The sequence below is a fragment of the Chlorocebus sabaeus genome, chromosome 26 (genome assembly GCF_047675955.1).
Source record: "Chlorocebus sabaeus isolate Y175 chromosome 26, mChlSab1.0.hap1, whole genome shotgun sequence".
NCBI classification, from domain to species: domain Eukaryota; kingdom Metazoa; phylum Chordata; class Mammalia; order Primates; family Cercopithecidae; genus Chlorocebus; species Chlorocebus sabaeus.
In genome coordinates, this window is record NC_132929.1 from 33,093,310 (window position 1) to 33,115,896 (window position 22,587).

The 22,587-nt window shown below is 48.9% G+C and overlaps 1 protein-coding gene across 5 annotated transcripts in view; it reads left to right on the top strand.

Annotated features, from left to right (window-relative positions):
• The window catches only part of CGNL1 (cingulin like 1), a 174,778-nt gene extending 159,835 nt beyond the window's left edge, over positions 1 to 14,943 (top strand). For 4 of the 5 annotated variants that reach the window (XM_073012192.1, XM_008016471.3, XM_073012193.1 and 1 more), the window contains exons 15-19: positions 7,919 to 8,002; positions 8,696 to 8,820; positions 9,788 to 9,896; positions 10,268 to 10,431; positions 11,534 to 14,943. In XM_073012192.1, the coding sequence (XP_072868293.1) occupies positions 7,919 to 8,002; positions 8,696 to 8,820; positions 9,788 to 9,896; positions 10,268 to 10,431; positions 11,534 to 11,669 (618 nt within the window). In that variant the 3' untranslated portion in view covers positions 11,670 to 14,943. The remainder of the gene's footprint in view (positions 1 to 7,918; positions 8,003 to 8,695; positions 8,821 to 9,787; positions 9,897 to 10,267; positions 10,432 to 11,533) is intronic. The other variant, XM_073012195.1, reaches the window with a different exon arrangement.
• Positions 14,944 to 22,587: the final 7,644 nt, after the last annotated feature.

Below are 22,587 nucleotides of genomic sequence, written 5' to 3' on the forward strand. Positions count from 1 at the left end.
CTGGCCTTTGCTGCCTCCTGACTTGTGAGGGAGGGCAGAGAAATGGGTGGGCCAAATACCCACCTCCCTGGAAAGCATCTCATTCTCATTCAAAGTTGAGGTTGAGTCAAGGCTTATTTCCTGCCTCTTGAAATGAAGACCTTGGGTATAGACAGATGGGCCCTGATTCTGAGCTCTTCTGGTCCACTTAGATTACCTTCTAGGGCCATGTGCCTGTGCTATCCTGCTGGAATCAAAGCAAGAAAAGGGAAACTTCAAAACTTAAGATCCTTTTTCCTCTCCCCCATCAAATGCTGACCTTATGACATCTTCTTAACAAGGACAGCTCCTAAAAAACAGGAAAGGGTGCATGTTATCTTGAACCCAAGTAATAGCATCAGCCCTGCCTTCCTAGCAAATTGCTACTAGGCACTGAAAAGAGAAGGCGTGGGACATTTTAGTTTGGCGATCTTGTTCTTTTTAAATTAAAAAGTTCAAACTTAACAGCTCTCCTTAAACTCTGAATTCTCACAGGCTCCTTTGCTGAATCTTTGCTTCCCCCAAACATCTCCCACTAGCTTTAGTGATGGGACTTAAGTGAATAAGCCAGAAAAAAGATTTTCCAGCAATATTAGTGAATGGTCAACCCCTCTCATAGACTGTTAGATCTGGCAAGGACCTCAGTCCAACTCTCCCCACTTCTCTGTAATGGATGCGGGATTTGAGGCCCAGAGTCACCTGGTGATTTGGCCACAGTCATGCTGGTAATTGACTGCAGAACTGGGCTTAGGTTTCAATTTCCAAGGCAGTGCTCTATCTACCCATGCTTGCAAAATATGATGAATGCCTGCTGTGTGCATGGCATTGCAGTAAAGCTCCAAGAGGACCAGAAATGGTCCCTGACCTTGAGTGGCTACAGTTTGTTTGAGGAGCTGGGTCAGACCTAAAAAATTGGTAACTAACAATAAAAAACGGTGGATACTAAATGCCAAGTAAAAGATTCAAGCAACTAATGAGGGAAAGACCAATGTAGCAAGAGTGAGTGTGGAAGAATTACTAGAAAGAGGGTGGGGACCTGGGGTCAGCTCTAAAGAAAGGCTAAGATTTGAATAAACCAAGGGGATTGGGAATGGGATTCTAGATAGAAGGAATGGTGTGAACAAAGACTGGGAGGTAGGAATCTGTACATTATTATGAGGAGCAATGAATGGATGAATGGATGAGTGTGACTCAAATCAGATTTCTAGTTTCCATAGGAAATGAAAGGAGATAAGTTTGAAGATGCAGACTGAAGGTTTGAATGGCTCTATCGTGAAGGCAGTGGGCAGCCATCGAAGGCTGTTGAGCAGAAAAGTGAAGCATACACTGGATTCTAGAAGACTCGTGCCAGGGGTGGGGGTGAGGACTGGAGAAGGGGTGATGGAGAGGAGGCCTCAACTGTGCTGTTACCAGGGCAGAGGACAGGAAAGGCTGCATGAGATGGTGTATTTGATCCTTTCTATGCCTCTGTTCTTTCTTTCTCTTTCTTATGCATACATTTGGCACTCACTAAAAGCTGGCCATGTTATTTATAAGTTCCTGGCCTGTATTAGTTCGTTCTCACACTGCTATAAGGACATACCTGAGACTGGGTAATTTATAGAGGAAAGAGGTTTAAGGGACTCACAGTTCAGCATGGCTGGGGAGGCCTCACAATCACGGTGGAAGGCAAAGGAGGAGCAAAGGCACCTCTTACATGACGGCAGGCAAGACAGTATGTGCAGGAGAACTGCCCTTATAAAACAATTTGATCTCATGAGACTTACTCACTGTTACAAGAACAGCACAGGGAAAAAACCCACCCCCATAATTCAGTTACCTCCCACTGGGTCCCTCCCACAACACGTGGGGATAATAGGAGCTATAATTCAAGATGAGATTTGGGTGAGGACACAGCCAAACCATATCACAGCCTTTCTAAGGGCTTCCTTTACATGCTCAGGACAGTCTTATTCAGAATGATGGATTCAGGAAATCCTAATTGAGAGAGAAAAGTTTTTCAAACCTCTTGGATGTTTGGACTTTGTTTTCAGGTCTGACTGCTATGAAGGAGAAGGGATGGATTTGGAGTTGATAAAATGATACCTTCTTTATGAAATAGAAGTATTGAGTATCTGTTTTCTCACCCAAGGTATAGTCCCACCATATACAGAAAGGTTTCTGATTGGCTTATAAGTTGAAAGAAGTTCAAGTCACTGGTGTTTGGTCTGTTTAAATCCAGAGTAATCCTTTTTCCTTTCCATCCTCCAAAAACCGTGTTTCTATTTATGACAATTGCCATCTTTACCAGTGATTCCCTAAGTGCTAGGCACTGTGCTGGGTGCCTCATTTTCTTGTTGTTTTCAGGTTTTGCAAGGTGAAGTGACTACATAGGGTCACACAGTTTGTAGGAGGAGTCACAGTTTGACTCCAAAGCCTCCTGCCTATTCCCATCATCCCTCCATGAGACTATGTCATGGTCTTAAAGGCTACTCCTTCAAATGCATTTGGGTCTCCATTCCCAAGTTAAAAGTCATGTTTCTTAAAATGGGTGAGGATTTAAGTTCAGCTGATCGTCTCCTGATTCTTTATGAGTGCAGGATTCAAGTAGCCAAAGAGAGGTCCGGCTTGATGTGTTTTAAATTAAAGGCCAATAGGCTGTTGTGCTGGCTCGATGGGTACTGCTGCACACACTTCACAGCAGAGCTGGGCCTACATGGGAAGGCGTTCTCTTGGCCATGGAGACCATGATGACCCAGCCCAGTGGAACGATGATTCATCAAGCCCAGGCAGCTGGCAGGCAGGAAAAATACCGACTCAAGCTTTGGGTGGCTTCATGGTCTCTCCAGGGACTGAGCAAGGCTGCCTTGTTGCTTTGGCAACTGCAGGATTAAATCCCAGGGATAGAGTTGTGGGCTCCTACAGTCACTTTCTGGAACTGCTCCTTACTGGCTCACACCTGCTTCTCAGTCAGCGTCAGGGGTGCCACGCGTGCTAAATGGGACTATCTTCTTCGCAGTTGTGAGTGAAAGATCGGGGGGGGGCGGTTTCTTCTTCTTCTTTTTTTTTTGAATTGCTCCTAATCTCAGAACTGCCTCTTATTGTATCAGTTGCTCAAAAACCCAATGTGTACAGTTGATTAATAATAATTTTCCTTGTTTTTTGGATTTTTTTTTCTTTTTTTTTGAGACGGAGTCTCGCTCTGTCGCCCAGGCTGGAGTGCAGTGGCCGGATCTCAGCTCACTGCAAGTTCTGCCTCCCGGGTTCACGCCATTCTCCTGCCTCAGCCTCCCGAGTAGCTGGGACTACAGGTGCCCGACACCACGGCCAGATAATTTTTTATATTTGTAGTAGAGACGGGGTTTCACCGTGTTAGCCAGGATGATCTTGATCTCCTGACCTCATGATCCACCCGCCTTGGCCTCCCAAAGTGCTGGGATTACAGGCATGAACCACCGCGCCCGACCTTTTTGATTATTTTTTATGCCAGCCAGGAGTGTGGGCTTGCCAACCTCTTTACAGCCCAATGATAAACACAGGTGATGGGGTTCAGTATTGTTATTGGCCATCACAAATAGCTCTGGCTTTCCGTTAACCTGAAAGGCAGCTACTTAGAATCCTGAGAGCTGGCTCAGGACATGGGTGTCTCTGACATAAAACCCACTGGAATCTGATACTGTGATTTCCGATCAAAATACTCAGGATACTCAGCATTCTTTCAATCTAGCTGCGATCCACTTTTGCCTTCAACTCCTATTCTGTTTTAAATTCAACTGGAAAGTTTTTGTTCATGCTATTTCATGTAATTGAAGGGCAAACAGCATATAAAGCACTAAGCTTATATAAAGAAATACTTTCCAGGCCTCGAGTTTACTCTTCTCTGGTCCAGGAGGCTGGCTCAGCCAAGCCATAGTTCCCCCCACCTCTCCCCCACCCCAGGGCAGGTGCCAGTGTGGGCTCAGGGTAACAATTTGGTTTACAATGTTCCCAAGTCAAGGGACCTAGTCCTGGGATCACTGTATTGAGGACAGCTAACAGCAGGGCCACACAGGATACTTCTGGGTTTATGGTAAAACCCATCCTTCTTGGGGCATTGTCCATAACACCACATAGTATTCCTTGTATAAGGCTCCACATGGTGGATTTACTTTAGAATTTCATGTCAGGCTGTCCTTTGAAGAACTGAAGGAAGCTTATCATGTTTGCCAAAAGCCCAGGTTTGCAAAGACTCAAGAAAAGAGGCCGGGCGCGGTGGCTCAAGCCTGTAATCCCAGCACTTTGGGAGGCCGAGACAGGCGGATCACGAGGTCAGGAGATCGAGACCATCCTGGCTAACACGGTGAAACCCCGTCTCTACTAAAAAATACAAAAAACTAGCTGGGCGAGGTGGCGGGCGCCCGTAGTCCCAGCTACTCGGGAGGCTGAGGCAGGAGAATGGCGTAAACCCGGGAGGCGGAGCTTGCAGTGAGCTGAGATCCGGCCACTGCACTCCAGCCTGGGCGACAGAGCGAGACTCCGTCTCAAAAAAAAAAAAAAAAAAAAAAAAAAAAAAAGAAAAGGGACTGCCTGCCCAGGTCACAGTAACTGTTAAGTTTTATGGCGACACATTTATTCCTTCCTGTTCTTCACTCTGATTTATTTTACATTTCCATTTTCATAGCCATCTTTTAAGGGGCTGTGGTGGGGGATAAATAATTCCTTTTTTTTTTTCCTTTGGAGAGTCACCATTATCCTCAGTCTCTCCAGGGGTCCTCCAGGGATGTCTTGAACCTGTGGGGACCCTCCGGGATGCCACCATGCTAAGTGCTGCTCTGCCCAGGGAAGTCTGTTTCCTGGTGGGATCCAGATTTTTCAGACACTGGCACTGAGGGTGCAAGACTGTGGCCAGTGGCTGCTGCTTTACATGGCAAGATTTGTCCTGAACCTCCAGGCTGGGCCCAGGGCTGTGTGACTACTTGGCCGTCCTGGAATCCCTCCACACGCTCTGCGCTCTGCCTCACTCCACCATAGGCACGTTCTCCTTCTGGGCTCCAGAGCCCCTGCCCGAACTCTCCTCCTTGTGGGTCTTTTTCCTTTATCGAGAGTCCTAGGTCCTACAGGTTTGCGAAGGCACAATGGGGAGGGGAGAAAAGAGTGTATGAGTTTTTCTGAGAAAACCTAGGTTGGACTCCCAAAGCTGCTTCCACCTAACTCTGACTCAGCGGCTGTTTCTGGACCTCCCACCTGGAAACTCAGGGTGATAACATCTGCCTCGGAGAGTTCCTCTACCCTGAACGGTAGAGGAGGCACCAGGTTGTGCTTTTATTGTATCATTGGCCAGCTCGGGGACCCTTACAGGCTGTCTCATTCAATCAAGTTCCTTGCTTAGGAGTCTGTATCCCAGCAGTTAGATCAACAGGGTCACAGGTGAGGGACTGGCAGAGCTAGCAGGACAAGCTGGGCCACTGCTGTTTGTAATCGCTTCCCATTACAGTGGAAATTTAATCACGTCCTCAGTGAAGTGTCGGGCACTGCCCTGGGCATATGAACAGAACGGCTGCCGCTGGGAGGCACGTCCGTCCTCAGTCCCGTGGCCCAGCTGTTCTGATGACCTCCACGTGTGAGGTGTTGGTGGCTGGTTCAGAAACCACCTTGGGAGCAGGGCCGTGAGCCCGCATTCATTCCCCTTTCACTTTGTGCTGGGATCACAGTGACAGCAGTTGTTCTGGTGCCCTCTGTGCAGTGTGTGATTCGTGAGGGCCCTGGGGCCCAGCAGAGTGGGAGCGGGCCTGGGTTGGGTGGCCGTGCCCCGCCTGCTGGTCCTGGCCATTGCTGGCATTTTTCCCTTCTCCATGCAAGATGCCCTAAAGAGGCTAGACTGCCCTTCTGTGCCTGGATGTTTCTGCTGCAGCTGCATTTGAACTCTACGTCTATTGGAATCCTTTCCACTTAGTTGGTCCAGAGGCAGAGCCATGAAGTAACGGGCAGTGCAGGGGCTTGGCCTGGCTCTAGCCCTGATCCTCAGGTTACTTGCCTAACCACCGCCCTAGGCCTCAATTTCCTCTGCTGAACATTCTGAACCTCCATGAATTAGATGCCTGCCAGTTAGGAATTTTAAAATGTGAACATTTTCTTTGGACCACCTGCTACCCTCTCACCTAGGGGCAGAGGCCCATCTTCCCCCTGTGGTGTTGGAGGCCTTTGTGTCCCAACCCTGCCTGTCCCACCAGCATCATTTTGCCCCGTTCCCCGTCGCCCACTCTGGGCCAGTGACATCATGCTGTGTGACACACCTAGGTCAGGACAAGGGGAGCCAGGGAGCAAATGCAAGGCTGGCCCAATGTGGGGTGTCTCCTCTGGCCATTCCTGGGATCCCAGTTCTTGCTCTCCTTGGGAGACAGTGAGGAAGGGGCGAGCTTATCTTTCACTCACTGGGGTGCATGTACAGGTGGCGAAATTCAACTTGAGGCCAGGCCAAGTAAGCCTGTGTCAAATGCTCTCCAGGCCCTGGTGTCCGGGGGCTGTGTGTGCACCTCTTAGCCCTGTTGGACCCTGGAATTCGTTTTTCATCCTTACGAAGGAAAACGTGGTTTTATTTTACTGGCTTAGCTTGATTCTTCTGGCTTCTTCAGGCTGCCCTCTGCTGGACAGTTCTGGCAACAGGGTCTGGAGCCTCCACCTCTGATAATTCATTTAACTCCTGCACAAACCACTGGGAATCAGGAAAAGAGATGCTGATGGTCAGGTGATGGGATTTCTTCTCTGGTGCTACGCAGCGAGTTTCCTTTCCTGAGCATAGAGGAAACCCTGAGGAGTGTTCAGCCTTTGTCAGGTCACCTGAAGTCGCCCAGCATTCTTACTGACTTCCGTTTCTGGCATAAAAAAGGAGAAATCTAGCAGTGTCTTGAGATATGCTCACAGTTCTGGGAAGCCCTTTCTGCAATTTGAGCTTATAATGCAGCAGTCAGGAGTGCTGTTGAATGCTAGCTCCCCCATTCCTGGTTAGGTACCTCTTGGGGAAGTTGAGTGACTAACTCATCCTGGTTCACCTGGGACTGCCTCCGTTTAGCATAGAAACAACCTGAGAACATCCTCAGTCCAGGCAAATTTAGACAGTGGGTCACTGCAAGTAGATTGACTTTTGGAGGCTTTAGTATCCTCAGCAGAGGTACTGTTACCTCCTTCTGAGGGTTGTTCAGGGGGTGTCATAGGATCCTACCTGTGGAGTCTAAGCAGGTGTGCCAGTTTTCTAGGGCTGCTGTAACAAAGTAACACAACCTGCATGCCTTAAACAACAGAAATCTATTGTCGCATCGTCCTGGAGGCCAGAAATCTGAAATCAGAGTGTTACCAGGGCCATGCTGCCTCTGAGACCAGCAGGGAAATGCTTCCTTGCCTCCTCCTAGCTCCTGGTGGTTTCTGGCAATCTTTGGGCAATCTTTGGCTTGTAGACCCATCACCCCAATCCTCCGTCTCCCCAGAGCGCCCTCCCTGTGTCCGTCTTCCCTCTGTACATGTTTGTCTCTGCATCCAAATTTCCCCCTTTTAAAGGACACCAGCCGTACTCGATTAGGGCCCATCTTCATAACCTAATTTTTAACTTGATTACCTCTCTGAAGTCCCCATCTCCAAATAAGGTCACGTCAGAGGTACTGGGTATGAGGGCATCAACATATCTTTTTGAGGGGACACAGTTCAACCCCTAGCAGCAGGGCTAGCTTTGACTCTTACTGTTATTTGTATCACCAGTATTGCAGTCATCGAGAAACCAAGAAAGAACTAAGAAACAGATCCTGTGCCCCAGGGCAGATGGCACAAGGGGCTGGGTAGGGCAGCCCCCTTCATAAAGTGGGGTTGACATTCAGTTCCTTGCCACCGTTTCAGTACAAAAGATCCAGGCACAGTCCTTCTGACCTCCGGGCTTTTGTTCTGTCTGCTGTAGATGGAGCAGGTGAGGAATGAGCTACTTCAGGAGAGAGCTGCGAGGCAAGACTTGGAGTGTGACAAGATTTCCCTGGAGAGGCAGGTGAGGGCAGCTGGCCTGGGAGCTGCCTCCCCCTCCATCGGCTGACCCTCCCCCACTGCACTGCTTTGAACTAGAAGCCCTTGGAGGTCCCTCCTTTACTTGGCATCCCAAGACCTCTGGGGGGTAACAGTCCTTTTCCAGAGTTCTTTCTCCTGGTCATAGGAAATCTGCATGGAAGTTCGGCAGCTCGGGGAAGAGGAATTGCATGTGTTATTTTCTAGATCCTGAAGAGGGCTAAATTCTAATGTAAAGAGAATGAAAAAGAATCCATGTGATCTAACACATAAGTGGCTAAGAAAGCTTCATCGGGTCATTATTTCTTTTACATGATTTCCGTTCATGTTCTTCACTGCACATGACTGGCAAAGGAGCCTGTTTCTCCTGTCCCCCTGTAGGTTTATAGGGGAAGGCAAAGCCTGTTTGACATCCGGGAGTCTTAGGACATGGCAAAAATTTCATTCAGGCTTATGAGGGAGTGTGATAGAACCTCTTCTTCTGACCTGCAGCTGAGTTCAAGGGTTTCCCTTGGAAACATCTCTGGGTTCCCCCGGTTTCCAGGCCACAGGCCCTGGTGCAGAAAGCAGCCTTATCGCAGGCAGTGACCAAACACCAGGTTCTGCCCCGTGTTCTTCGCTGCCCTGCACAGAGCGTGGCAGACACATAGCCCCTCACGGTCTCCCTATGTTCTTCCAGAACAAGGACTTAAAGAGCCGGATTATCCACCTGGAAGGTTCCTACAGGTCCAGCAAAGAGGGGCTGGTGGTGCAGATGGAGGCCAGGATTGCAGAGCTGGAGGACCGCCTGGAGAGTGAGGAGAGGTGAGCCGGGCCCACTGCAGTGCAGAGGCCCCAGTGGGCAGTGATAGTTCCATCGCAATGTGCTCTCACGTTTGGGATCTCTCCCGATCCTTGTAGCCTGTGAGGAAGGCAGAGCAACTACAACCTTACTTTTATAGATGAGAAAACAGAGACCCATCAAAATAAGTGACTTCAGTAAGGTAGCCTGGCTGGATACTGGTGTAGCTGGGTAAAAGCTTAGGACCCCCACTTCTTAGTCCATGGCGGTGCCACTGTACTTGCTGTCCCTTTTCCCGTAGTACAGACTGCCTCAGAAACTATCGAGTTTGAGCCACATTACAAGCCAGAAGGCTGACTCTGCCCTGGAGGCCAGGTGTATTTAAGCAGAGGCCGACTAGCCTCCAGTCAGAGATGGGGCAGGTCCTTCCCCAGTGGGTGGGAGGGACATGGGATCAAGTGAGCACACTCCTTTCCAACAACTCCATTCTCTGCAGCTAACTCTTGAATGGCAGCCCGAGGGCCAGCACCAGGTTGAACTTGAGCAGCCTTCCAGCTGTAGTTGTGACTCCCGGCCCCTCACCTTCCTAAAAGGGGCGTGGTGTGCCGGCATTGGACGTTTTACATTATCTATTGTGTTAGCTGGACTTTTGGGGAGTCAGGCCAGAACAGCCTGGAGTAGACCCAAGACATCTGCAGTTTGTGACTTCTTGCCTTACAAAGTAAAGCTCAGGAACTCCAGGCAGGTCTAGCCCGGGCTCAGCCCCTCGCTGATTCTGCAGCCTTGGGCCAGTCACTCCCCTTCTCCGAACCCCGTTAACTCACCTCTCTCACAAGCAGCTTCTTCTCCTGTGCAGTTGTGTTTCCCTGACCCTAAGCCTTGAGCTGACCAGGTACCCCTGTTTGGAGTTTCCCCTTCTCCACAGCCTGGGCTGGGCCCCCTGCAGGGATGGGAGTGAAAGCGTTCTTGGTTCTGCTTCCTCCCTTCCAGGGATCGGGCCAACCTTCAGCTCAGCAACCGGCGGCTGGAGCGGAAAGTGAAGGAGCTGGTGATGCAGGTGGACGATGAGCACCTGTCACTGACCGATCAGAAGGACCAGGTAGGGAGCCTCTGTGTGCATTCGCTCGTAGATGAGATTGCACGTCTCAGGCTGGGGGAGCAAGGGAGGCGAGGCCTCCCCGAGCAGCAGTGGAGTGTGAGTGGACTGGTTCCTCCCTTTCCACGCACCTAGTCACATCATAGAATGGGGGCTTCTCGCCTACGTAATTAGGAGATAGCAAATTCCACACCCTGAGTTTGGCTTTTAAAGTCACCTTGTCTTACCGCCTGCTCTCCATGTTTCCCAAGAGACTGACTGCCCCATTGCCCATGTCTTGGTTGTCTGGGGAGATGGTGGCTGGACCTGGGGTGAGCTGAGTGCTGGGGCTGGGCCATCAGCCGGCACTCTACCCACACTCTGTCCCGGTGCAGCTGAGCTTGCGTTTGAAAGCCATGAAGCGGCAGGTGGAGGAGGCTGAGGAGGAAATCGACAGACTGGAAAGTTCTAAAAAGAAGCTGCAGAGGGAGCTGGAGGAGCAGATGGACATGAATGAGCATCTGCAGGGGCAACTCAACTCCATGAAGAAGGACTTAAGGTGGGCAGGTGTGGAGGCCAAAAAGGGCCCGATAATCTCCGCACGGTTGAAGCAGTCTCTGCCTTCAGAGCATTCGCACTCCTGTTGTCTCAAGCCAGCTCCTCATTGTTGCTTTTGGGGTTATCTTATCCTAGAAGTGGAGGTGGTTCTGTCCACTTCAGTCACCCTATATGGGCAGTAGGGCCTCATGCATGTCATTCTTATACCAGTGCCCCGATGCCAGCTGGGCAGATACCATCCCTGTTGATCAGAAGGGGAAACAGGGGCTTAAGGCAAGAAAGACTAGCTCACACCATCATGGGGGGCAGTTCCTGGGTCAGCCTGGGCTTTTGTCTGACTTAGGGAGAAATAAGGAAAAGTTCTGATTTGTGTCCTCATGAGGACTAGATTCCCTAAGCCTGGTTTCCAGGAGAGAGCAGCTCTCTGAAGCTTGTCTGCTGTGGTCCTAAGGATGGGGGCGTGGAGCGAGGGGCTGAGGACTGTGTAGGTCGCTTTTTCTGCTCCAGGGTCTCTCCCTGGGCTATGAGGTAAGATTCATGAGATTAGGTTCTTGCTAATCCATAGAGCTGAGCTTTTCTTGGAGGTTGGCTGTGACATGGGGCTCTGTGCTGGCTGCCCAGGTAGTTCTCATCAATGGACAGAAGGCTCCAGCCCATTGAGAATCCTGTAAAACAGGGCCTATCAGGTCACTGGCCCCAAGGTTGGTATTAGGGTGCAGCATTTAAGAGGGCACCAAAAATCTCAATAATTAAGATAGATAACATTTTAATGCAATATTTAAAAGATAATGCATGCGATCCATGGTGGAACAAGATACCAAAATTTTAAATTAAGACAAGATCAATAATGACAGCCCGGGGAAATCAACATTACGGATCCTGTCCCAGCCTGGCCCACCCCATCAAGATGGGCTTTCCATACTGAAATGGGGGCAGTGGATTCCCTGTGGCTGAAGGGAACATCACCTGTTAAGTTCATGTGTTTCTTTTCTGTGCCACTCAGTGGGATGCAGGGGCAGCAACCCAAAACCCTTCCTTTATCTTCAAATTAGTGACAGGCCCCGGCCCAGGGCCAGGAAACATGCCCCTTGTTGTTTCAGCAGACTGAAGAAGCTGCCAAATAAAGTGCTGGATGACATGGATGACGACGATGACCTCAGCACGGACGGGGGAAGCCTCTACGAGGCGCCCCTGAGCTACACCTTCTCCAAGGACAGCACCACCGCCAGCCAGATCTGAGTGCTATGGAAGTGCCTGTCATCCCTGCAGGAGCTGCAGCCGCCCAAAGTGGGAGGCAGGGAGGGGAGCGTCCGTCTGCCACCGAGACCATCGCCGCCCGCCACCGAGACCATCGCCGCCCCTTTGCACAGCGTGCCAGCTCCTCAGTGTTACGTTCCTTGCCAGGGTCTCTCAGTGGGTCTTTGACAGGAAGCTTTTGCAGTTTAAAATGTTGGGATGCCTGAGGAACAGGAGCCACCACCCCCTGGGGTGCTGGGAGAGATACACTTTAGTAGGCTGAGGCCCCTGTTCCACAGTCACTATTTGCATTGCTGTCCCTGCCCCCGTCCTAACTCCCCCTGCCAAGACAAAGGCTCCAGAAGCCTAGAACTTATTTAATAGCACCATGCAGGGAGGAAATGATGTATAACTTGTACATATTTTAAAGCAGACCTTCTCACGGACTGCTGCTGTTGCATTTGGAATGTGATGGAGGCTTGGTAGGGTGGCTGGTTTGTAAAGTTCACACACCTATATTGAGTATTTTTTTTTTTTTTTTGAGATGGAGTTTCACTCTTGTTGCCCAGGCTGGAGTGCAATGGTGCAACCTCGGCTCATTGCAACCTCTGCCTCCCTGGTTCAAGTGATTTTCCTGCCTCAGCCTCCCAAGTAGCTGGGATTACAGGTGCCCGTCACTGCTCCTGACTAATTTTTTGTGTTAGTAGAGAAGGGGTTTCACCCTGTTGGTCAGGCTGGTCTCAAACTGCTGACCTCAGGTGATCCACCTGCCTCAGTCTCCCAAAGTGCTGGAATTACAGGCATGCGCCACCATACCCAGCCATTGAGTATTCTTTTTTAAAATATGAAGCTATTATATTTTAAGTATTGAGGAGCAGAGGTGAGAGAGAGAAAAAGTCAAATAAAGACCACTTTGGAAGCGAAGGTTGTAAAAGAATTGTAGTGGTGACGGATAGCTAAGACTGAGAAGAGCAGTTCACACACACGGTCTGGGTAAACACGTCACTGGCACAGGGGAAAGCCAGAAGGTTGCTTGTGTCTGTGACTACAGCTATGGCCTTGTTTGCTTATTTTATCTAGAATTCTGTTATAATTTCTGAACCGTTCTGAGACCTGTTCCCAGTCACTGACTGCAATTTCTTTTACACAGGGTGGATAGGGAGACTTGTAGGTAAGGCCTTAAACAAATGAGGCCGTTTTTGGAAGGATGGGGCCATGTGGTCATGTCTTACTGGTCCTTTCCCCGCTCCTCCCACAGCAAGCTTTTGGGATCTGGGGAATAGGAGGGTGTGGGGGAAAGGTTCACAGACTTAGGTATGAGAATGAGGTGGGAGGTGTCTGGTGAGGTCATGGGGGAGGGGAGAGGAGAGAGAAGATAGGCAGGTGTGTGTAGGGGGCCTAGTGTGAGAAGGAAGACAGAGAAGTTCTTGAAAGCTGGGGGATGTGTGGGCAAGAGGTGGATTGAGCAGGATCTCAGGTTTATGTCGAGGTAGGGAGGAAAGAAACAGAAGTCAGGCAGAGGTGTGTCTGTGCAAACTAGAGAACTCCTTCCAGTTTCCTGGGACAAAGAGACATTGCCAGCAGCAGGTCGCAGGGAGTTGTTGAGGTGTGTGGGCAAGGCCACATGGCTGGGGAGGAACTTCAGGGATCATGGCATCGGGAGGATGCTAGATATCCAGGGACTCCCTCCTGGCCTTCCTGTGTCACTTCACAATGTGGCAGTCTCCAGGCATACCCACAGGCCAGGCCCAATCACAGCTGGGCTTCCACAGGTTAGACTGTGGGACAGAATGTGGCCAGGGAGAGGACCCTGTGAGTTGGTGACATATATGGGACAGAGGTGGTAGTGTTCAGCTACTTCAGCAGTGTCCCCAACCATCCCAATAAGTGGGAGGCCTGTGGGCCAGAGAACTCCATGACAGTTGCCATGGGGTCTCACCTGCACCAGGTCAGAGCCCACCTGACAGGATTCACAGTGATCAGCCCAGTTTAAGAGTGGGAGTCTGGAGCCAGAGAGCCAAGCCCCTTCCACGTCTACAGGGTCACTGTCATCCTCACCACAGCCGGGGGTGATTCTCATCTCTGCTTGCTTGTGTGGGGTGTGGACAAGTCCTCCCTTTAGTCATTCACTCATTTAGCAAATATTTATTGGGCATCGATGATGTGTCAGGCACAGTCCTTGGCACAGAGAATACAGCAGTGAATTCAACAGGTACAAATTCCTTCCCTCCTGGAGCTCAGTGTCGGGAAAGGGGGTGGTAGACGACAATCAAACAAATCGACATGGAGGTCGAGCACCTCTGTACTCAAGCCCTCTGTCTCTCTGTCCTTTTGAGGATGTGACAAGCCTGGTTCCCTAGAGCTCACTTTGACCCTTGATATGTTCATAATTTCCCTGCTGCTTCCGCCATCGTTAGACATCAGCCAATAAGCCTGCCTAGAGAAGCCTCAGCCCACTCATACCTAGAGACGGAGCTGGAGAAGGTCAGCACACCCAAGAACTTTGGGAGCGTGTGTCTGTTTCGGTTTGTGAGAAAGTGGCTGCCCCTCATTCTGGTCAGTTCTTTCCAGTAGCCATGGGGCTGGCTGCAAGAAGCAAAGCGGCCCATGCAAAGAGAACAGAGGTCACTTTTCAAAACACTTGCATCATTACCCTAAAAATAGGCTGTTATGCATTTTGACAATTGTGCTATCCTACACTCTGAGGGAGTTGGCAACGCATGCGGTATAGTGGAGTGGGAAGAGTTAAGAGACTGGAAGTTAAGACAAGGGTTTTCAAGTCCCAGCTCATCTCACCCCAGTGACCTTGACAGTGTGCTCACTCTCAGAGCCATGGATTGCCTGGAACAAAGCGAAGATTAGGGCCCACGGTCCTTTCCAGGTATAACATGCTACCGTTCTTTAATTTTATTATATATACGTACTTTTTTTCTGTTTTTTTTTTTTTTTCTTTAAGAACTAACCCCAATCAAGAGTATTTTCTTTAGCTAGCTTAAAAAGAAAAATATATTTTATGTAAAAACACATACATGGCCAAATGCAATACTGAAGAGACAATCATCCTGTATCTTTTGTGGTTTTTCCTGCTTCTGAGTGGTGGTCTACAACGCCAGGTGGCGTATTCCATTGGGTTTCTGCTTTGGGGTATGGTTTGGTTGCTTTGGGTTGCCATGGGAAAGAGACATTCTCCTTGCAGCTACCTCCATGTAAGTGAATTCCTGATAAAGCAAGATTTCCTTTCAATAAACACTGTCACCCAATGGGAATTTTGACTCTCCTGTGATTGTGACTTCTTTGTTTTCTCCAGAGCTTGGCTCTGTGTCCTCCAAGAAACTGCCAAGGTGAGTGGCTGGGAGCTACTGAGGGAAGTGGAACTTGGAGGCCTTCCAGCCCTGGGACCAGTTTCTGAAACAGAAGGGTGGGGACTGGTCAGTGGTGAATGCGGAGGGAATTAATGGCCCTGGATTCTTGTGATGTTCTGAGAAATCCAAACTGCCCGTTCCAGAAAATGGCAAAAGAGGGAGCATGTTCGATGTTAATTACAGAATAAACAGGAGCCCCCTGTTTACCCCTTTTTCTAAATTCGAGGTCTTCTGCAATCATAGTTGACCCATAATCTCTCTTGATCTCACACCAGGCCCATAGCAGGCACCACAGTCTCTATTTTACAGAAAGCAAAGCAACTTCCCTATGGAAGGGGACCCACGATGATCATTGTCATCAGATCTGTCTATTGTTTGCCCTGTCCCCCGGAGGGTGACCCGTATAGAACCTGGATTCCCTGATGGCCGCTCTGGTTGGGTTCAGCCAGTGGGAACAGGTGGAATTCTGGGTATGTCTCCATCACTCCCTGCTCTGTGTGGCATTTTCAGGTGCGCTCCCCTGAGGCTTGGGTGATCTTCTCTCCTTTGGCCTCTAGTTCTAAGTGTCGGGGGGTAGTCATGGCTTTCTCTTGCTGTTCCTCAGTCCCTGCCCTGGTGGGTTCCTGCCACACTGCCCACTCACCAGACCAGCCCTTCGTTGAGCCATCTGATGGCTCACTGCTGTATCCTGTCCAGAGCTCTGTACACAACCGCCTCTGCCTCCAGGTCAATGTAGACGACCTTCCCTCCAGCTCTCTGGCAGCACTGATTCTCCTCATTCTAATTGGAAGGGGTAACCTAATGTAAATGAGATTTTCTAATTTTAGTAAGTGCAAAGCCTTTGTGTAGATTGTTTCCTTTTTTTTTTTTTGTAAAAAGTCAGGTATATTGGTATATTGAGGTACCTAATTTTCTAATTTGTAGTAAAAGTCACCCTTTTTAGCATTATTTACTTTTGTATTTGGGCCTCTGTATTTGGCCCTTCTACGGATGTCCTCTTGGTGGGAATGAGATTCTGAATGGATACCTTTCCCTCAGGTCCTCGGGAAGAATGTGAGTCCGAAGGCCCAGAGCCAAAGCAAAAACGTTCCCCCAGGCCGGCAGTTCATTTCTTTCACATTCTCAGCATTCCTCCTCTGAGCTGGTGGATAGGTAAGGGCAGCCTGTCTTTGTTGGAAGACTGTCATTAGCCAGAAATGTTTCTGTTGTAAATCTTCAAATGATTGGGGAGAAATGACAGCAGGTTCCTCTCAGGGGCGTGACAGCCCCAAATTCAGACATTCTAGGCTGTGCAGAGGGATCCACATGCCTTGGTCCTGCCCTCAAACCTGCCGAATACATAGGACTAAAGACTGTCACTGACTTTCACGGGCATGACTGAGACCCAGCCAGTCTCCATCAACAAAGAAAGGCTAGAGTGTGTGCCCCTCCCGGGTTATGAAAGCTAGAGAAGTGCAGGTCACAGAGGCGTTCAGCAGTCAGTTGAATGTGGTGTGGGGCGAAGGTTGCAAGGTTCCCACTGCGCTGGATCTCACTTGTCTCACCACAGTTGTCAACAGCTCCTAGGGGACGGGAAGTGTGATTCCAGAGGTTTGCTGGGTAAATGCAATTAAACGATTTTTGAGGAAAGGCAGAAACTGGTTTTTTGGGAGGTAAGGAAGCCGAGTCTCAGGGAAGTTGGGCATTTTGCCATCAGCCACACATGGAGTGAGTAGACAGCCCACAATTAGCACCTGCCAGTGTGGACCAGGCACGCCGGCGAACAAGGTCTAGGACCTTACGTGCTTACAGTGGGGCTATAAAACTGTTATTAAACTAAATGGAAATGACCTGTCAATATTAAGTCCTTCGTATATTTGTGTGATGCCCAATGTGTCTGTCTTTCCTTGTGCTTTGCCAATCAGACCTCTCGCCCGAGTACTGGGTATTGGGCTGGAGGCTGGAGGCCCAGGCTCAGCAGCAGGGAACTGCCTTCCTGGAGGTGGCAGCATAGTCTCTGCCAAGCCAGGGGAGTGGTCCCAGTGGGAATGGGCTCTGCCTTCCCGTGAATGGGCAGGAGGCTGACCTGTGTCCAGACAGGAAGAAACCTTGTGGGTCACAGCAAGCTTTGGGACTTACGGGCATGTACAGAGCTCATCTGGAAGGAGGGGGATGCCTCAGCCCCCTGCGTTTCCCGTGAGTAGCGGGGCTACAGCTATGGAAGTAGGACCCAGCCTTTTGATGCAGTGTGTGGTGGGCTGGAGGTGGGAAGGGGTGTGTATGTAGGTGGTGGGTAGTGCCCCTGCCACATGTAGAGATCCTGGGCATCTCTTCTGGACCCCACCTAGGGACTGTACACCTTTACTATGGGAACAGACCCAGTAGTATATTGGGGCAGTGGGAATGGTTCTCTGCTAATGCCTAAGATCCCTTAACAGGGCAGAAGCCATAATTGGGCAAACCTTATGGGCCAAGAATCTTTTGCACTTTATCTGATTTAATCTGCACCCTGTGAGGTAGGTGGCATTACCCACTTTGGCGAGTTAGGAAATGTGTATAAAGATCAGTAACTTGCCCAGGGTCACCCAACTAGTAGCTAAAGTGGCTAAGTCCCAGGTCTGCCACTCTAACCACCCACAGTGGCCTGTACCTTACCGTGGCCATTCTCACCCTGCTGCCCCTCTGAAATAGTCACTGCTGGCTTCCCTAACTGAGGACACTGGACACAAAGGCTGGGCTGCCGGATTGCAAGTCTGTGCTTGCAGCCTGAGGCCTGCTCTAAGGGAAGGCACATGACCTGCCTCTCCTTTCTGCAAAACCCCTGCCACCTGCTGCATGCTGCCAGCCTGACTCACTGACTCCAGCTACCTCTGGGCCTCTGGCCCTTCTAGGATGGGCTTGTTTTCCAGGAAAGGGTTTGGAGATTAAGATAAGCCAGCCGCCTCCAGTTAAAGGCCCTGCTGCCTTTGAAAGGGCCGGGAAGCCTGCCAGTCCAGCTCCTTGGTTTGCTCGCTTCTCTCCGTGGCTGGGGCTGCTTCGCCTTTCATCTGTCCCTGCCTATCGTCGGGCATGAATACTGAGGCTCTTTGGAGACAGGCATAGGACTCCCTGCAGAGCGAGGCAAGGGATTTGTAAAACGGGTGCCCAAGCTCCCTCTGAGGGTCTGGCTCCCCCATGGCCCTGTCTGTTCTTCCTGGGGAAGCTGCTTCTGGCATTTAGGTAACGAAGAACTAGAAAACAGAACTGGCCTCCTTTCAACCTGCCGCCTCCTCCAGCCTGGGTAGAATCCAAAGCTCTGGCCTTCCTGAGCAGTGCTTGTTCCTGACTTACACGTAGATGGTTTTCTAAACCAAGTTCATTTTCTGAACCAGAATGAATAACTCACTCTACTACCTCCTTCCCTTCATGGCAGAATTTTTTCTTTTGTCCGTGTTTTCATGGCTGCTGGATTCTAACATCAAGGTGCAAAATGCTTTGGGGCTTACTAAAGTCGTGTAGCCTTCCCAGGCCCTGTGGAAAGGTTAGGTGCACCCAAGATAACCAGGGTTGGTTATTTCCCGTGAGAGCCAGAGGGGTGCAGGCTGGAAGCATAGCGCTCCCTCCGCCCCCGCGCTGGTCATGTGGAGCGTGTGCTTTCTAAGAAGTGCCAGCTTGTGTCCAGAGCCGGCTGGGCAGATGTTAAGCCAGCTGTGGACTTAGTCACGGTGACTCTGCTACCAACAGCAGCAACGTGGACATTTAGGGAGGAGCAAATAAGAGAAGGAAGAAGCAGGCGAAGCAACAAGGCATGACATCTGATCTCTAGGCATTTCCAACGGAGGGATTTGGTTTGTTTATGTTTCCACCACCAAGAATTAACAGTGGTTAACAGCTGTTCATATCTGTCTGCTTTACCTTTTTAAATAAACATTACAGATAAAATTAAAGTTCTCTTTTTGTCCCTCACTCCCTGCCAAAGGCAACCACTATTCTCAAATCTGCTGGGTATTCCATTCAATTTTAAATACTTTTACATGTATGCATCCATGAACACCATGTAGTATGTTTTGTGTATTTTAAAACATCATATACATCTTAGCATCTTGTACATAGTACTCTGTGACTTTTACATTCAAAATTATGTTTTTTTGAAGGCTATGTTGATGTAGATTATTTAGGCATTTGTTTTCCTTTTTAATCACTTTATTGCTTCAGTACCTAGACAAATTTATACAACCAGGGCACAAACTGTAGATGGTTCGTATTTCCAGCTGGGAGGGAGGATTCGCTTGGTTTTATAGTATCGAGCCAGACGGTGAATCCAGCTCTCTCAGAATCAGACGGAATTTAGCAGCCTTATCCTTTCTGCTCCTCTCAAGATGCTTTTGAACAGCGACTGCTTTCTTAATTAAATGGTAGAGATCTTCAGGGAGATCAGGAGCAAGTCCCTTAGACTTAAGAATTCGTAAGATGTTATTGCCTGTTACAAAACGTACTTGTGCAGCACCGTGTGAATCTCTCAGGATCACACCGATTTGTGAAGGAGTCAGGCTCTTCTTGGCCAGTTTGTAAATCTGCTCCTTCACATCGTCAGATGTCAGCTTCAGCCAAGTAGGGATGCTGTGGTGATAGGGCAAGGCCAATTGGGACAGACCCTTCCTGGGCGCATGCTTGCGACCCCTGATGGCGGCAGTCGGGCAGTGAAAGCTTGTTTTTATTTTTTTATGGTAATTTTTTGGGTAAATGAAGTGTTGAATGTTGAATTTTTAAAATACTGATTGCTTTACATGCCATCCGCTTCGAAAGGAGTTGAATTCTGCTTCAGGCATGACATGGTAGCTGGTATCAAGCTGAACTCTTCCGCTGAGAACAACTAGAAAAGGTGGACAAAAGTTTCTTAAAAACAGCTGTTTGAAGACCTGGGAGAACAACCAAGACATTCTGACGTGGAATTGACTATTGTTCTTCCCCGGCTGCTGTTGCTACAGGTCATGGTGCTCGCAACCCTCCTTGGATGCTCAGATGGGTGAGAGAGGTGCTCACAAATGCCCTGCAGTTTTTTTTAAGACAAAAGATCACCTCCTTCAGTTTGAAACTGTAGTGGAATCCAGACAGTGGCGTCTTCGGGCACTGGGAAGGCTGGCAGGGGGACACTGGAGCAGAGCCAGGGCAGCAGGCTGGGAGCTATATTGTAGGGTGCTCAAATTCTACCAAGATTCTAAAATATCACAAGTGTAATTAGGGGTGCATTATTTAAAAAAATAGTCTAAAGGAAGTCAGTACCTTAAGAGCCTCACTGGGGAGCAGTAAGACCCCAAGGGCTGACTTGACCGATGGCACAGTGACTAAACTGCACTGTAAGGAGAGTGGACCCAGGCAGGTAGTGTCAGGGTGAGGTTTGGCTGAGCTGGGATGTCCAAGTTTGGGACCAGAGCTGACCAGGCCTAAACAGTAAAAGAGGAACACCAAAAACTGCCCCAGAGAACTTCTTTCTCCATTTTCACCCTAGAGCACTGTTTCTCCTTGTCCTTCCAGTATGGAGAAGAAATACTAAAGAATATTGATTGGAAAGAACACTGAATTCTCAGCCTGTTTTGGGGTGGCATTTTCAGCTTTCCTTGGGTGGCCACATGTCTAGTTTCAGGCTCACACAGACCAAGGTCTCACCAGCTCTCTCCCCTGTGGAACAGTGGTGGCATCTTCTGTGTGATGGTGAATTTTAGGTGTCAACTTGACTGGGCTAAGGGATGCCCAGATAGCTGGTATGGGATGGTGAATTTTAGGTGTCAACTTCACTGGGCTAAGGGATGCCCAGATAGCTGGTAAAGCATGAACTCTGGGTGTGTCTGTGAGGGTGTTTCCAGAAGAGATTAGTCTCTGAATTGGCAGACTGAGGAAAGCAGATGACCCTCCCCATGGTGAGCAGGCTCCATCCAATCTGCTGAGGGCCCTAACTGAACAAAACGGTGGGGGAATAGAGAATTCATTCTCTACTTAAGCTGAGACATCCATCTTCTCCCATTCTCAGACATCAGTGCTCCCTGCTCTCCAGCCTTCAAACTCTGAATGGGACTTACACAATCACTGCTTCCCGTCCCCCTGACACCCCCATTTTCAGGCCTTTGGGCTTGGACTGAATTATAGCTTGCAGATGGAAAATCATGAGACTTTTCCGCCTCTAACTGCATGAGCCAATTCCTATAATAAATCTCTCTCTCTCTCTCTCCACACACACACTCACACACCCATTGGTTCTATTCTCTGAGGATCCTTGATTAATACACTCATTCATCCCTTGAAATACCCACCTCTGGTGTGGAATTGACCATTGTTCTTCCCTGGCTGCTGTCGCTATGGGCATGGTGCTCGCAATCCTCCTTGGATAGTTGGATGGGTGAGAGGGGTGCTCATACATCCCTGGGCTAGCTGGGGCTAGTTGCCTTGTTCATTTTGCTATATTCCATTTGGACCCTTTATGACTGGAGTGTGTACTACACTTAGCAAACTTTTAAGTTCAACACAGTAGCTGGAATCCTTACATCCTGGGAGTAGCTCTTCCAACACTTCAGAACTAGAGGCGTGCATGGTGGTGTGTGTTCTTAGGTATACATTTCCTAGATGCACGTTCCTGAAATGGAGTAACACCTCAATTTGCCAAGAGGCCTCCCATGTGCTCCTGCTTGGCAGGTGGGGAGACTGAAAAGATTCATTACTTCCTTTATGTATTTATTTTTCTATATAGAATAAGGTAACTGTATTACCAAAAATTTGGAAAATAACCCCACCAGACTGATGCAACCATTATTTGCATTTTGGCTTATTTCTTTCCAGTCTTTTTTTCCTACACGATAACCTCACCAGACTGATGCAACCCTTATTTGCATTTTGGCTCATTTCTTTCCAGTCTTTTTTTCCTACACAGTTTTTAAGGCATAGGTACAACTGCAGTGTTTATATGATTTGTACATGTTTTTGTTGTCACTTAACATTATAAATATTAGATAATCTTGATCATTTTTTAAAACTGCTTTTTAAAAATACACTTAAAAATCACATCCCATTGAGTGTATCCTATCAGTTAATTATAATACTATTCCTATATTAACAGATGTTTAGGATTTGGAATTCTGCCTTCCTACATCACATACTGTTATATCTGTAGCTTTTTCATCTTTCAAATAATTTGCTTTGGCTAGATGACCAGAAAGAGAAGAGGAAAGAAAAAATCTTTAAGTCTCTATAAGAGTTCCTAATATGGTTTGGCTATGTGATCCAAATTTTATGTTGAATTGTAATTCAAAGTGTTGGGGGAGGCACCTGGTGGGAGGTGACTGGATTATGAGGGTAGATTCCCTTCATGCTGTTCTCGTGATAGTTCATTCTCACGAGATCTGATGGTTTAAAAGTGCGTGGCACTTCTCCCCTCACTCTCTTTCTCTCTCTTGTTGCCATGTGAAGATGTGCTTGCTTCACCTTTGCCTTCCACCATGATTGTAAGTTTTCTGAGGCTTCCCAGTCATGCTTCCTGTACAGCCTGCAGAACTGTGAGTCAATTAAACCTCCTTCATAAGTTACACAGTCTCAGGTAGTTCTTTATAGCA